This window comes from Acanthaster planci, linkage group LG04, assembly GCF_054643075.1.
Source record: "Acanthaster planci isolate LZ-2023a linkage group LG04, COTS_SCS, whole genome shotgun sequence".
Classification (NCBI taxonomy): domain Eukaryota; kingdom Metazoa; phylum Echinodermata; class Asteroidea; order Valvatida; family Acanthasteridae; genus Acanthaster; species Acanthaster planci.
In genome coordinates, this window is record NC_141780.1 from 14866302 (window position 1) to 14882518 (window position 16217).

General features: G+C 43.0%; 1 protein-coding gene across 3 annotated transcripts in view; it reads left to right on the forward strand.

Annotated features, from left to right (window-relative positions):
- The window catches only part of LOC147799415 (ATP-binding cassette sub-family C member 8-like), a 48854-nt gene that overhangs the window by 4839 nt on the left and 27798 nt on the right, over window positions 1–16217 (forward strand). Inside the window, exons 1-6 of one of the 3 annotated variants that reach the window (XM_087135918.1) lie at window positions 5552–5820; window positions 8495–9116; window positions 13164–13400; window positions 13792–13989; window positions 15329–15478; window positions 16057–16212. In XM_087135918.1, coding sequence (XP_086992044.1) covers window positions 5819–5820; window positions 8495–9116; window positions 13164–13400; window positions 13792–13989; window positions 15329–15478; window positions 16057–16212 — 1365 coding nt within the window. In that variant the 5' untranslated portion in view covers window positions 5552–5818. Of the gene's footprint in view, window positions 1–5548; window positions 5821–8494; window positions 9117–13163; window positions 13401–13791; window positions 13990–15328; window positions 15479–16056; window positions 16213–16217 lie in introns of those variants that run through there. The other 2 variants (XM_087135920.1, XM_087135919.1) reach the window with 2 other exon arrangements.

Below are 16217 nucleotides of genomic sequence, written 5' to 3' on the forward strand. Positions count from 1 at the left end.
GTATGTAAGCCAAGAAAGAGAAGTCTTTCAAGCCGTTGCTTGTTGCAGAGTCTGATGAGAAGTCAGTGTCCAGAGATGAGATATTATTGGCTCAGCAGGAAGACCCGACTCTAATAAAATTGTGGAAGCATGTTGATGATGATGATCCCGCACGTGTGACTGGTAAGGCTAATGTGTCAAAATATGTGAAACACAAAGGTTTGCTTTACAGGGAATTCCAGTCTCCCAAAGTTGAAAAGGGAAGAGTTATAAGACAGCTGGTGGTTCCCCAAAAGTATAGGGATAAAGTTTTGTCACTTGCTCATGATTCACCCCTGGCAGGTCACCTTGGTGTCAAGAAGATGGCTGACAAATTATGCTTAAGTTTCTATTGGCCAGGTGTTTCGGGTGATGTGCAAAGATACTGCAGGTCTTGCGACATATGTCAGCGGACGGTTTCTAAGGGGAGAGTTGGAAGGGCGACACTAGGTGAGATGCCATTAATCGATACCCCCTTCAAGCGGATAGCCGTTGATTTAGTGGGTCCCATACATCCTGTAACTGATCAGGGCAACAGATATATCTTGGTGGTGGTAGATTACGCAACCCGCTACCCGGAGGCGGTGGCTTTACCTCGAATAGAGAGTGAGCGAGTGGCCGAGGCCTTGTTGGAAGTGTACTCTAGATTGGGTATTCCACAAGAGATCTTGACAGACATGGGCACCCAGTTCACGTCTGAGGTGATGAGAGAAGTGGGAAGGCTCCTGGCTATAAAGCAGCTCACGACGACTCCTTACCACCCTATGTGCAATGGTCTTGTGGAGAGGTTTAATGCCACGTTGAAGAAGATGTTGCGACGGATGTGTGCTGAAAGACCACGGGATTGGGACAGGTTTCTTCCGGCGTTATTGTTCGCCTATCGAGAGGCACCCCAAGAGAGTTTGGGATTTTCTCCCTTTGAGTTGATGTATGGAAGATCTGTTAAGGGACCTCTCTCTATTCTGCAGGATATCTGGTCAGATGAACAAGTAGAGGAGGAAGTAAAGACGACATACCAGTTTGTTGTGGATTTGCGGGAGAGATTGCAGTCTACCTGTGAGATGGCTCAAGAGGAGTTGGCAAAGGCGTCAAAACGGTATAGAAAATACTACAATGCCAAGTCTAGTGACAGGAGGTTTAAGGTAGGAGACAAAGTCCTTCTCTTACGACCAACTGACCACAATAAGTTGCTACTGCAGTGGGCAGGACCTTTTCCAGTACTTAAACAGGTAGCGAAGCATGACTACGTCATTGAAGTGGCAGGCAAGGAGAAAACCTATCATGCAAATTTATTGAAGTTGTATGTTGACCGTGGCAATGAAAATAGTGTCACAGCCATGGGGGCTATTGATATGGCAGGAGTTGGGTTCGTGGTAGAGGATTCCGAGGAGATGGATGAGATTGTGGAAGTTGTCCTTCCTCCAGTCGAGGCAAAGGAAAGTAGGAAAGATGTCAAGACAGGAGAGGCCCTAAAGGAAGACCAGCGCCAAGAAGTTGTTGACATCTTGCAGGAATTTGACAGTGTATTCACCGATCTTCCAGGTAAGACGAATCTTATCCAACATACCATTCACCTCACAACGGATCTTCCTATCAGGTCCAAACCATATCCTACACCCCTAGCTACTCAGGAAGTCATCAAGAAGGAAATTGAAGATATGGTGAGTTTGGGAGTGATTGAACGTTCTGAATCTTCATATGCATCTCCTATTGTCTTAGTAAGAAAACCAGATGGAACTAATCGCTTTTGTATTGATTTCAGGAAGCTAAATGCCGTCACAGTGTTTGACCCCGAGCCGATCCCAAATGCTGAGAGTTTGATGGCCCAGCTTGGACAAGGCAGATATTTCTCCAAGTTAGATTTGTCAAAGGGTTATTGGCAAATTCCCATTGCAGATGAAGACAAGCAGAAAACTGCTTTTGTCACAGCGGAGGGCCTGTACCACTTCAAAGTACTACCCTTCGGGATGGTCAATGCCCCGGCCGTTTTTTCTAGGATGATGCGCAAACTGTTGAGTGGACTTGATCATGTAATTAATTACATTGACGACATTTTGATCTTTACAGAGACTTGGGAAGAACACACAGAGCGCCTGAGGGAGGTTCTACAGAGAGTGAGAAGGGCAGGGCTAACAGCCAGACCTTCTAAATGTTTCGTAGCTTTTGAGTCTCTTGAATTTCTAGGTCACGTGGTGGGCAGAGGGACAGTGAAACCTCGGCCAGAAAAAATCCAGCAAATCATCAATGCTGTCAGACCATTGACCAAGAAGGAGGTAAGATCCTTTGTTGGGTTGATAAGTTACTATCGAAGATTTGTCCCCAACTTTGCGGCAATTGCAGCACCCCTTACTGATCTCACTAGAAAGGGTGCACCTAATGTGGTTAAATGGCAGTCAGTGCAAGAACAGGCATTTAAGACGCTCAAGTCGCGGTTGGAATCAGAACCTATTTTGATTCTCCCCGATACGCAAAAGCCGTTCATTCTCGCAACAGATGCGTCGGACGTGGGAATTGGCGCAGTTCTCATGCAGAACCGAGATGGCCTAAATCATCCTGTCTGCTATGCAAGTAGGAAATTACTGCCTCGTGAGCGTGCCTTTTCGGCTATTGAGAGAGAATGTCTTGCGCTTGTTTGGGCGATATCAAAATTCCACACTTATTTGTACGGAACAGAGTTCATCCTTGAGACAGATCATCACCCATTGTCGTATTTGTCTAAGGCCAAGATGATTAATAATCGTGTCATGCGATGGGCCCTTAGCCTACAGCCATACAGGTTTGTCATCAGGTCCATCAGAGGATCACAAAACATGGGCCCAGACTACCTCAGCAGATGTACTCTGTAATTGTAGTAATTAGTATAGACTTTGATTTATATAACAGATTTATAAAGTTGATGATAAAACTTCACTTAGTCATCATCTTAAGATGGGGGCTGTTGTCACAATGTGAGAAGTTTATAAATCATGTTTATATTACATTAACATCACAAGTTGGGAAATGTGTGAAAACCGTGGTTATATAAATATTGGTAGAAAGAAAAATTATTGGGCTAAGAGTTACTTTCAGATTTGAGTTTGTCCCCACACACCTACTGCAGAGTGTAGATGGCTATTCAAAACCAAATTTGTCAGAGAATACATAGTGGCAAGGAATGTTATGCAAATTAATCATGCTTGAGTAACTTTAGTCCAAGGCACTCCCCTGTGTGTGTGCTATTAGGCACTACCAATGCAGCCTTAGTGGTGTATGGAAGGGTAGTCCACCTGTGTGGTGAGGTACATGTCCTGCATGTACTGTACATAGGGCGTGGCCCTGAAGAAAAATCAGTTTGGAAATCAAACTGTAAGTTAATTTTACTTGGTTTCTATTTATGTTTATGCTTATTTTGTATAAGATAATTGTAAGCTCATTTAAAAGATGTGTTTAAATGGCCAAAAATTATTGAAGGTTATTTGGATTCTTTTTCAAAGGGTTTTCCCTGAGGGGAACTTAAAACCTTGCTGGTTCTGAGTGAACCATTTGTTCGGAGTGCACCAACTTCATTCTGAGGGAGTCATTTGTTCTGAGTGAACAACCGTCACTCCGAAGGGATCATTATATTTGTTCTGAGTGAACAAACATCTTTATGAATAAACGAGCACCAGTATCGCTCCACAGTTCTTAGTGAACTAGCCACCCCACCCAGCTCGAGGTGAAACAGTACAGAGAGGTTTAAGGCCGACCATCAGGCCAGCAGGGAGAACCATCCTTCGACCTTCCTGGAAGATCAGCCCAGGCGCTGATGTTCATCCGTGCACCCACCTGGAGACAGCTTTACTCCAAGGAGCTGGCAGACATATTGCAGAGAACTGCATGGTACACGGGCGTGGGCATTCTTCCACCCATGCAAACTGTTGACTGTTATGAAGGTGGCCTGGTGGGGCTTGAATAATTAACTAATTAGTGGTAAAGATTTGTTTATTTATTTTCACGAAATGGCCGTAGGGGGGATATAATTAGGTATTTACACATTTTACTAATTCGATTAGAAACTGGTTTTGGGTACAAGTGTTTTTTATTTGGTAGGGGGGGTTGGTAGAATAAATGTTCCTTGTCTAATGGAAAAAAAAAAACGGTTGATCGATTTTGAAGTATGATTGTTTGACCTCCAAAAACTTGTGTACCTACTACCATACTGGTTAGTTATTTTTTGGTCCACTGAGGGGAAAGTCGGACCCCTGGTGTGACAGTGTGACTGGAATCTCAAGAATTCTTTTCAGACGTCTAGATAGGATGTGTTAGGTATCATGTTAGGTAACAATAGTCGAAAGTGTCTACGGGTTTGGACATGTGGGGGGGGTACCCCTCCGTCCCATGTTTTGCTGGGCATAATGGAGAGTTTCAGTGAATGTGCAAATCTGTTATGAATCTGCAAGTAAAACTTGTGCCTTTTAAAAAGAATGTAAGTGATTTGTGAATCTTGCAACATTATGGAAATATGCATTATACGAATAATACAACACATGTACGTACATGTACATGTATATCACTTGTCATGTAAGTGAAAAAAAGTGAAATTACACTCTCCAATATCATTGACAGAAACTGTTAAAAAATATGACTGGATAACATTAATTTTAGCCCCATGTCTGGGCTCACAGAAAAAACAATATGCCATACATTTATGTCCATTTATCAAACCGTCTAGTCACATTTTATGGCAAGTACAGCTGTGATACTTGTACATGTACATAATTTTTGCCTGTCTCAATTTCCAACCCATTGAAAAACATTACTGAGGGAATTATTATAATTGCCGAGTGGGCCAATCTCGAGGGAAATGGATACTCACTAATAATGACCTGAGCCAAAGGCAAGGTACTAAGTACCGGTAATTATCAGTGTCTAGTCTCTTGAGCCTGACTGAAACTAGTATTAAGACCGGGCAAACACATTTATTCCCATTCATCATGCCTTCCAAGTCAGAAAGTCAAAAAAGAGTTTGTAAAACATATTACATGTAAATTTCCAGTGTTTTAACAATGTTACTTACATTTCACCCTTCAAGGCACGTTACGGAATGCGCTCCCCTATGAGCCGGCGCTTTACCTAGCATTTAAGACTGGCCATGTATCATGGGCTCTGGACCAATAGGAATGTATTTACAAGTAAAGATTTATTCTGGTTAGGGTTTACACACATGTACATTTAGGGTAGTTCTGGTAGGTACATGTACAACATAAACAGGGACAGACAGGAAATTGGAATGTGCAATTGTCATATTGTACATGCAGGTGTGAAGCAAATGTACCAACCACTGGCATGTATGTGTGTTTGTTGTTCGAGTGTTGTCACACACAAGTCTTGTAAGGTACATGTATATGCAGTGCAAGGAGTATTCTGGGATCAAACACTCCACAATCAGTTGTGCACATAGTACAGAGTCATTGCCACTTGTGGTAAAGCCCTTCAGGTGGGATGGTAGCATTTTTGGGGGGGGGGGGAACAAAATTGCCAGAAAGTGGCTGTGTAAATAAAGGTGTGCAGCTTTGAAAGAGAGGTTATGTAATCTAAAGAAACAGGATTAGAATTGCCTTACAACATCACCGGGACTCTCTGCATACTGTACCTTACTGACTGCAAGTGGTTGACATCATTGGATGCGTAGGGTACAGGTACCGTACATGTACTTGTACTACGCACCGTCATGCACCTCTAGTTTTTCCATGTAATATATGTACAGTATATGCTCATGTATGCAGAAAAAAATAATTGTGACTCATCTCCTGACTGAAAGCAGCTGAGAAGTGAAAATAACATGTAGGTTTCATGTGCATTTTTTTTTTATTCTAGCCTGACAGTGCATAAAATTGTGCTTGGAGTTCAGCATTTCACCATTATCAGAGGGGCATTCAGGAGTCTTTTGTGTTTTGTGTTGGTGCAGTGTACCAGTACATGTACATGCATGTACATGTAGTTTGTGTTGCTACAGTGTACAGTAGTGTGTACCGCGGCACTGCATCAGCATTCAGCAGTAAAGTTACTGCATATGCATGTACATGTACATGTTTTCTGGCCCATTTGTGTCAAGGCCAGCTTTCTACAGGTTGTACCAGCTTCCTATCTCATGTACAATCTTGTTTGTTTTTGGCCATGTTTGTTTCACACGGATTCGGATCACGATCAGTGATCCATCATAAGTTTACGTACACATAAACCGGCATAGTGGATGGTGCGAACCAGCGCGCACCAGCGTTAGGATCACTGATCGAGATCCAGATCTGTTTGAAACAAACAGGTTATGTGAGGACGTGCATGTCTGTACCGGTATTTGGTTTGGCAGAAATAAGAAGAAAAGAAAAATAATAGCAACTATAGCTCAGCTGTCCGTTGGCCAACAGAACAGAGGGCTTTTTCACATTCCTTGGTTAATTTGAACTACCAATCTACTACACAAACCTGATGGCATAATTATTTCATCATGACTGTTTGGGTCCAAGGTTTCAACCCAATCAGGCATGCACTACAGGAAATAACTTGTTTTAAATAAAATGTAATTTGACTCCTCATTTCATGTCATCATCACATCAGGTAAATTTTCGTCCTTTCCTTGATATCTGCAAAGTTTCAAATTGATGGGATGTGGACTCCAGGAGATATGGGGCTTTAAACAGTGCACTTTAACGTCATGTGACTCGTTTGCTGATGACATTGTCATCACCTACAATAAAATGTACAAACGAAATACAATACACAACATTGTTATCGCGGAAAAACACAGATCTGAGATTTTAAACATTTGTCTCTTTTGGCATTTCATACAATGCGATCTGCTCTCCGCACCATGTGCTCGGCATTTTGCCAGGTCTTGAGTATGCCCTACGCACTGTGCGCTGCCTGCCTCACGTTACAGGCAGATATTGCACGTCCACGCACACAGCAGCCAATGTACAGTATGCGAAACGGATTTTCGAGTTCGCAAATATTGTAAGGGGATTTTCGCGCTTCATCTGTGTGAAGAAGTACACCACTTACGCACTTCATGCAGTTGACTTCCATGTTTTAGCTATCATCTAATGAACAATTCATGCTTTAATCTGTTACGGTTGATCTTTTACCAAATTTTGAAGAATAAAAACTTTTTATCATAACTTCCGATCAGATGACGTCATTGGCCCTAAATTTCACAATGTGTTGACTTGGTAAAGATCATCATATACGTCAATTTTCAGGTGATTCGGACAAACTTCGGCTCAGACATCTTCTCAAAATTCATTTTTCAGAATTTTCAACCTGTCGCTAGAGGGCGCTGGACAATTACATGATATCATCTGTAGGTGATTTGAAGAATACTATATCCCCATCGACTAACATCGTTGAAAGCAAGTTGATACCTACATGTATTATCACTTTTAAACAATAAGCCCACTTCCGGTTTCAACCGGAAGGAAGGGTCACATGATTTGACCCACACGAGATAAAATGAAGACCCAATTTTAACTTGGCATGTGCCGCAAGCAGAATGTTGCTATAAGCCACGGTTGATTTTATATGGATTTTAAAATAATTTACGTAATATCTAAATATAAAAAATTTAATAATAAATCAATTGATGACGTCATCATGACGTAATTATTTGAGTATTATCTTTGCTTCGAGGTTTTTCCTTGCTGTAACTTTGATGACATTTGAATATTGCTGAACAACCAAAATGTTGCCTTGAAAATGTGTACAAAGTCAATGGGCTGAAATAAATAACTTGAATAAATTACTTGATGACGTCGTCATGACGTCATGTTTCTTGACGCGTCTGTGCATAAGGGTCCTTCATTGGTACAAGTTTGATGAAGATACAAAGTTGCAAAAGCACTTAAGTTGTGTACAGAATAAACGTGCACAAACCAAATGGACTTTTGCGCAGAAAAAGAAGAGGGAAGGAAAAAAATATGACAAAAAGAATGTCTTTTTCGTAAAGTTGCAAAAAAGCCAAGAATGGTGTGCAAGTGTACATGGTATGGGCACGCTGTGTCAAATTTATCGTATGCTTTCAAGCAATATTTTCATGATGAAAAGGTTACGTACATGTATTTGCTGTTGCAGTTACATGTGGACTGAAAAGGCCACAGTCCAATCAGCCCCCTAGGTATTTTAGCAAGGAACGTGTGTGAATCCTTCAAAAGTTGTCCGCTTTACTACAGGGCAAACCAGTGACACACTCTTCATGTTTAAACTCTCAAAAAGTGGCAAGAAGCCCCGTACAGCACCATTTGGGCTCACATTTGCTGGTTTGTGCCTTCTTCCATCTATCAAACACCGGTATTTCAAACCCTCTGGGAAGTTTCACTATCTCCCTCCCCATTCACTATCCTGGCAATCGTATAAAAAAATTCTTAAGACCATATTTAATTCTCAGACCTGTGCAGCCCTGATCGTCTTTTGTTTGCGTTTGTTGAAGGACATGGTTGAGTAACTCATCTTGTACATGTATCCACAGGGTCGGCATGGACCAGGTGCTTGGAAAGTTCAACTGGTACTGCGGAGTCAACAACACCGAGACCCTGGATAATTTGACCTTTGACCTGAACCACACCCTGTACAATGCCTGCTTTGTGGATCTGGCTTACACCCTGCCACACCTCATCTTCATCGTCTTGGGCGTCCTGGTTCTCTTCATCCTGGGATGCTGCACCCGCATCCGGAAGGAGCGCCACTGGTACCTCATCCAGTACCCAGGCCACAACTGCCGCTGGGTGATCAACTTCATCTTCTTCTCCTTGCTACTCTGCCAGATCGCCGAAGGCATCCTGAATGAGCTGGAGGTCTACAACGGACAGCCCACCAGGCCACACCTGTACGTCCCCGCAGTGCTGGTCTTCGTGGGCACCATCCTGGCCATGTTCTACTACAACCAGATGGAGACCTGGAATCGCCGGCACATGGCCTGGCTGCTGCTGGTATACTGGGCGCTGGCCCTGGGAGGCGAGGTGACACGACTCCTGAATTTCCTGCATGATCTGGGGGTGGATCTCACCATATTACGGGTTGATCTCAACCTGGCAGCTATTGCCATTTACAGCCTGTTCCTTCTGCTGGAGCTAAATGTCATCCGAGTAAAGGTACATACATGTACAATATAAGCTGTATTTAGAAAATTGTACTTTCAGGGAGCAATTCAGTAATTGTCATCCTGTAGGACTTAAACTTGGTATTGGAACTCAATTTTGGGAAAAGCTACCTTAGTAAGTATGGGCAAATTATAGAAATTACATGTATGGACATGTAAGTTGCAAATTAATGTACATGATGTACCGGTATGTAAGATTACCAGCTAAAATGCCATGTATCAGTACGTGTACATGTGTGTTGTTTTTGGCTTGCTCTCGTCTGTGCTTTCTGCCTAAGTTCCATGAAATTCAGTCCCAAGCTCAAAAAGTATTGGATGACACCTAGTGATCAAATTATTGATAAGATGCATGAAAATGGAAAAGAAAGCCTATGAGCCTGGGCCCACATAGGCCTGGCAGCTGTACATTGTCATATTGGCCCACATGGAGTAGACAGTTGTCTTGGCCCATAGGGACCAGATAGCCATATATATTGGACCACATGAGCCAGGCATCTGTACATGTATATTGGACCACATGGGCTAGACAGTTGTGTAGGCCCACATGGACCGGGCAGCTGTCTAGTCTTGGCTCATAAGGGCCAATGAGGGAAACACTCCACAAGAGAGAGAGGCAAGGTTTCCACTGCCTTTTCCTTGTGGACATTTCAACTCCTTTCCCAGTTTATCTTTTTAATCCCTTTACCAAACAATTACTGATAATCAGTAGTCAAACACAAACAAACTAGAGTTTGCCTGCCACTGCTTTCGGTCATTGAAGCATAAAATTGTAACTAGCTTTCTCAGTGTTGCTGTGGCCTTTTTCCCCCAGAGTTGAAGTTCCTAGAGTGGTATCACAAAATGCAAAGCCCTGATTTATGTAGTTTCGTTACAATTTTAACTCATAAGGTGATCACTGGTTATGTGGGTAACTTACTCAGAAAGATAAAGAATTACTATTAACAAAGTAAACCACTAGCCTCTGAATCTTGTTGACACAAGATAAACAGTGGAAACTAATAAAAAATCTGAAAAGGCAGTGCTTTCTCAGAGTTAGAGTTGTCTTCTGGCCCATGTTGGCCAAGCAGAGCTCTGTCTTTTGGGCTGGTACATATGCCAGGCAACTCTATATTGGCCTACATGGGCCAGACTGCTGTATATTGGACCACATGATCCAGGCAGCTGTACATGTATATTGGCCTACATGTACATGGGCCCACATGCACCTGTACCAGGCAGCTGTCTTGGCCCACATGAGTTAGACAGCTGTCTTTTGGCCACATGGGCCAGACAGTTGTCTTTTGGCCCATACTGAACCAGGCAGGTGTCTTTTGGCACACATGGACCAGGCAGCTGTCATTTGGACCACGTGGGCCAGGCAGCTGTCTTATGGCCATCTCCATCGTCTTTTCTAATGAGACTGCATTTTAGATTTTGCTTTGTGAGTCCACCTTTACTTTATACGTGTAGAACTCTCTTAAATGGGAAGGAGCCTCTGTTATAATTAAAGGTACGGTACATGTGCACATAGCTTCTGTTTGGAATCTACATGTGTATTTTTTAAGCAACAATTTGAAGTTACTATTATAGCACAAGGAAGACGATCAATAAGTTGCCCGTATGAAGTCATCTCTGTTCTCTCACATTTTGAAGCTTTAAGAAACTATTCACAGTAGCTGCCTGACTATTTAAGATGGCAGACCTGTGCATAAGGGTGCCACCAAGCAAATGTACATTTCCAAAGTCACTGGTGATAAATCCGCATTCATTCCTCTTTGAAAAAATTACTCTCAACTCTCACAGGTGTTCAGGCTACAAGGAAATATGATGATAAACACGTCACCTTTCATTTTCCTTTCAAAATTTGGCAGGTTGACCTGTGACTTTTTTGGAGAGATTCTCTCTCCCAGTTCCCGAAGCAGACCACCCCGAAAATGAATGGTGTGTCCCAAACTGGAAATCAGCCATTTTGATGAAAGATCCCTCCACAACATGGCTAGTGCCACTCTCGGACCCAGTTGCATCCAAACTGCTCAGAATTGGAAGCCCTACGTCCAGGCCAGAGGTCCATTGCCATACATGTATTTCTCAAGTCTCCAATTCCATGGCTCTCAGAACTCTCCAATATCAATGTTCATGTAGTATATTTTGAGTGTATCTGCTTTTATCCACAGACCCTGCAGATGAATTTTTGGCCATTTATTTGGTTGCCAATGGAAAAACTAATGCACTGGTACGCAGTTTGCTGAGACATTCATGTGCAGATACATGTACCGGTACACTTACATACATTATGTCCATAAGCCTAGAGTTTAGCACTTAAAGACCGTACATGTACATGTAGTTTTGGACATCGGGGACAGGCAATCTGTTGGCTACATTGCAAATGATAGTATTACTGTGGGCATTAGCACAAGGAATGATTTTTCTATGGCAAGTCTTTATATTTTCATTTTAACGCAAAGACAACTCAAACTCTCTGTTTCTCGAATGTTTGTCAAGTGTCAGAATATTATTCTGCATCGGACAAGAGATTCATACCCCGCCCTTTTTTAGTGTGTCACGCCGAAGTGTCAAAGTCTGAGTTCACAAAACAAACTGTTGTGACGATTGTGCCAACAGCAAATGTTGAAACTTTGAGTCTAAATAGGGAAACACGTTTTGCATCCAGGACAGTGAATTCTGACAAAGTAAATACCAAATTGACCTTTTATATAAAGCCTTACCATACACTTCTGGGACTTTCTGTTTTTGAGCATTTTATGTACATGTACATTGTATGAAATTTGAGAGTGGTTGGTAAAAGGAATGAAGCTCTGGTGGACTCCATGAAGTGACTTGGAAAGTTCAAAAAGACATCAGTGATTTCAGCAATCGATATACATCATAATTTTGTCTGCTGTGATGGGGTGCCAACCCTGGTACCGGTACATGTGTTTGTATTAAGTTCCAAAATAACAAGGCAAACTGCTTTAGTCATGCCAGTCAGATCTGTTGTGGCTGCCGCACCCAGCATCGCTGGTTAAAGACAAACAATGGCGTGTCCAACACCTTCACACTGGGTACATCCTTGCGAGAAGGATTTCTCACTTAATGTTACAAGGTTGTTTATTGAATAAAAACACAATATGATTTTCTGTTAGCCTTTGTATTTTTGGTGAATAGAACCTAAATTTTAAAAAATATGAAAAAGCTCCTAACACGAGTGACCCATACATGTACATGTACAGGTACTTATTTGAATGACATATTGGCTCATCTATTAACCCTGACCGCCTTGGCTCTTTTGGCTAGGATACACCCTCTTTCCTCCAAAGTCCTCCAACAACCCTATGAAAAAATTGGATACCGCCTCAGTTCTCCATAATCCTCCGATATTTCTTAAATTTGTTCTGTGGAAGGGTGCCCACGGCCTCAATCCTTCAAAATCCTCTGGCAAGTCCTCTCTTTATGTTGAGGCAGTGCGAATGGTATTCTGGAGCATTAGGGAAGTTTTCACATAATGTGGGCATGAGTTTATGCATGGCTGAACATAAACAACACAAGGCCTTACCTACATAATCTTGTGGCATTGCATCCTTCACAATCAACAATGCAATTTTGCCGTGCAGTCTCACTCCTCAAAAATCCTCCAAAACCGCCTGGAGGATTTTGAAGGATTGAGGATGGTTAGGGTTAACCCTAAGCCGGTTATGCCAAAGTTTGTGGGGTTTTTTTTTAATGCTTGGTAAATCCACTAGCCTTTAATTCCAGTACCGTACAGGCTCAGTTCAAGTAGTAAACTAAAGTCATATTTTAACCCTAACACTTCTCAGTCCTCCAACAGGTGAAGGATTGAGGAGTGTTGGGGTTAATCTTACTTAATCATTGCTCTGCAGTGCTTGTCAATATTGGTATATGTACAATACACGTACATGAAGAAGTACGTGTGAATACACGCACATGGCATGGCCTGTGTTAGATGCCAAAGGTCAAAAACTTATGGAAATAGTTCATGTACATTCATACAATGGAAGTGTCCAAATCGGTAAATAGTTTTCCTTTCTGCTGCTTTTTCAAGATCTTCAAGTGTTGCTGTGAAGAGGAGAAGTTTCCAGAGGACTTGAAGAAGGACGACATGCATTATCTGCAGGGCTACACCAGCCTGCTGTCGTCGGCATTCTACTGGTGGCTGAACTGGATCTTCAAGAAGGGCTACAAGCAAGCTCTAGAGATGTCAGACCTGGGCAGCCTGTCCGAGATTCACACCACCAAGTACCAGAGGGACGCCTTCACCAGAGCCCTCAGGAAAGAGCAGGTATAAGCATCATGCCAGATAGGGGTCAAGTAGACAAATTCCTACCACTAAGCCTCTAAAGATACCAAAATTCTAGAATCGGCATGGATAGCACTTGTGCCTCATATGTAAAGTGGCTCCGGAAGCAGGACTAGTGGAGCACCGTATGGTTGAGTATGCCCCTGTAAGTTTTCAGATGGTCAAAAATGTGAGGAAAAAAACCCTAGCAGTTTATTGAAGATGCCAGGAAGACGTGTACGTGTACTGCTCACCGAGCAAAGCCCAGTATTTGAAACTTCCAGGCGGAGTTAATTTCTTCTCAGCTGCGATATAGTTTTACCAAAAGAGCCCCTTACGAAGTTGCTGTGAGTCAAAGTCTTGATTTTCACCTTCTTCCACTGGTTGACCCCAGGAGAGAGCCAAGGCAAACAAGACATCGCTCAGCCTCTACCGCGTCTATGCCCGAGCCTTCGGCTTCCGCATCCTTGTCGGGGGCTTTGTCAAGTTCTTTGGCGATGCGGCCACCTTCATACCACCCCTGGCACTGGCAGGAGCCATCAACTACGTCACCAAAATATTCTACAAAACACCGGAGGAGGAATACATACGGGTAAGTTTGGAATGAAGCTATTGAACTCCGCTCGCTTGATAGAAATATCATTTAGCAGATGGTTCAGAGTAGCATTGTGGCTTGTAGTGTAGTCCAAATGACTAATATTCTCTGTGAGAAACCATTGATGATTCATGAGGGAAACACTCCACTAGATAGGCAAGGTTTCCACTGCCTTTGTGTTGTTGAAGGTTCAACACCTTTCCCAGCTTGTTATCTTCTTAACCACTCCTTGCGGGGCGACCCATTTTCGAGTACATGTACATAGGCTTTATATGCAGAGCAGGGGAGCCCGGAACTGGGACAAAAGCATTGGGCCTTATAACAAAAGACCGTGCTCAGCACAAAAGACTGAGCTGCTGGGCATTAGCGTCATTTTTTCGCTCTCAATAGAGGAGATAATCCAGTCTTGTTTTTAAACAGTATACCATGGTTTGAGGCATTTAGAGCGAGTGGATTACCACCAGGGACAAAAACTCCCACCACCGCAGTGATGAGCCACACAGCACCGCTGCACGCCAATCTGGCCCCTATTGAAAAGAGGTCAGCAGTGCACTGTGCCGGTTTCGGGAACAAAAGAATCTTACGTAACACCGCACAATCTGGGCTCTTTTCCCAAGGCTGCAGGCCTGGCTGAAATATTCAGGAGTCGATGAATTTTACCTGTCAGCTTCAGAGTAGTGCCCAAAGAGTCCTTCATTTTGGCATAAACGGCCATTAAATGAAATGATGAATTTTTGAAGAATTTTGAAAACGGAAAATCTTGAAAATGAGCTGGCATCTTGTCTTGCTCAAGAAAAATCCACCTGGCAGCAAGTGGTTAATCCCTTCACCAATCAATAACTGGTAATCCATAATCAAACACCAACAAACAGGGGTTTGCCTGCCTCTGCTTTCAAGCACTGAAGCATGCAATTGAAAAGTGGTAACAAAAGACGCAAAACCTTAGTAGTTTCTTTACAGTTCAAACTCATATTTCTTGAAGTTGATCGCTGGTTAAAACTCACCCAGAAATATAAGAATTAAGATCGAAAAAGAATTAAACCACTGGCCTCTTGAGCTTGTTGACACAAGATGTCACCTGCTTGTGGAGGCTGTACCCCAGGTACATGTACAAGTTGTTTTGTACACGCTGTTGCTTTGCACCAGCTTCTGGTCACCTTTCAAAGGAACTTCAAAACTCCACTAGAAGATATGTGCATAAGTCTGCCCCCCCCCCAAAAAAACCCCTTGTATACTAGACGAGGCTCAATAATTATGGGAATTGTAACTGAAGACATTTGGGCGTCATTGAAATATCTGAAACGTCCTCAGTGTGCTGTTCCGGACACTTTTTCAGGGCGAGTACGTCTCGGTGCAGGAGTTTCTGAGTAACGGCTTTGTGCTGATCATCATCATGTTCTGGTCCAACATTGTCAAGCTGCTGTCTCAGCAGGGTCACTACCACATTGTCATCACGGAGTCGGCTCACCTGAAGTCCTCCATGCAGGTAGGGAATTGAGCCTGCCCTCCCCTCCTTCCAAGCTAAACATAGGCTAAGAGCCATGCCCTCTGTCCCTTTGGTGTGGGAATCACACATAGTGTGTTTTGACATACAACGCGCGTGATTACTTCTCCAACGCTTGCTTGGGTAAGCCCAAATAAACACCTACCCAACTGGTTACTTAGGAAGTATCCCACAATGCACTGCAAATATTAGGACAGTATATTTCGATGATATGAAGAATTGATAATGTTGTAAAGAGTTCAGAGAAATTGTTACGTGTGGGCGCAAACTGGCTCAAGTCAGAACCAACAGGTGTATTTTCCCTGTTGTTCTTGCCTCCCTCCCCCCCCGAAAGATAAGCTATTTTGATAACCCTGTTGCATGGAGATTGAGATGCATGTATAAGACTGTGAGTTTCTTCTCGGAACTTGGTTTTGCATTGCACAGCAGCTCCGTATGCAGGTGTTTGCGTCTCTCCTAGACGGCCACTCTTAAACTGGGTAAGTTCAATTTCTCGGCGAGAGACCACAGACCCATTGTGCGCACATACATGTAACATTTTTTTTTTCTGTAAAACGCAGGCTGCAATATACGACAAGTCGCTGCGTCTCTCCAGCTACACCATTAGCGGGGGCTCCATGACCATGGGCCAGATCACCAACCACATGTCGGTGGATACCACTAACATCCTCAACTCCACACAGTGGGTCCACTACATCTGGTCCATTCCATTCCTGGTACG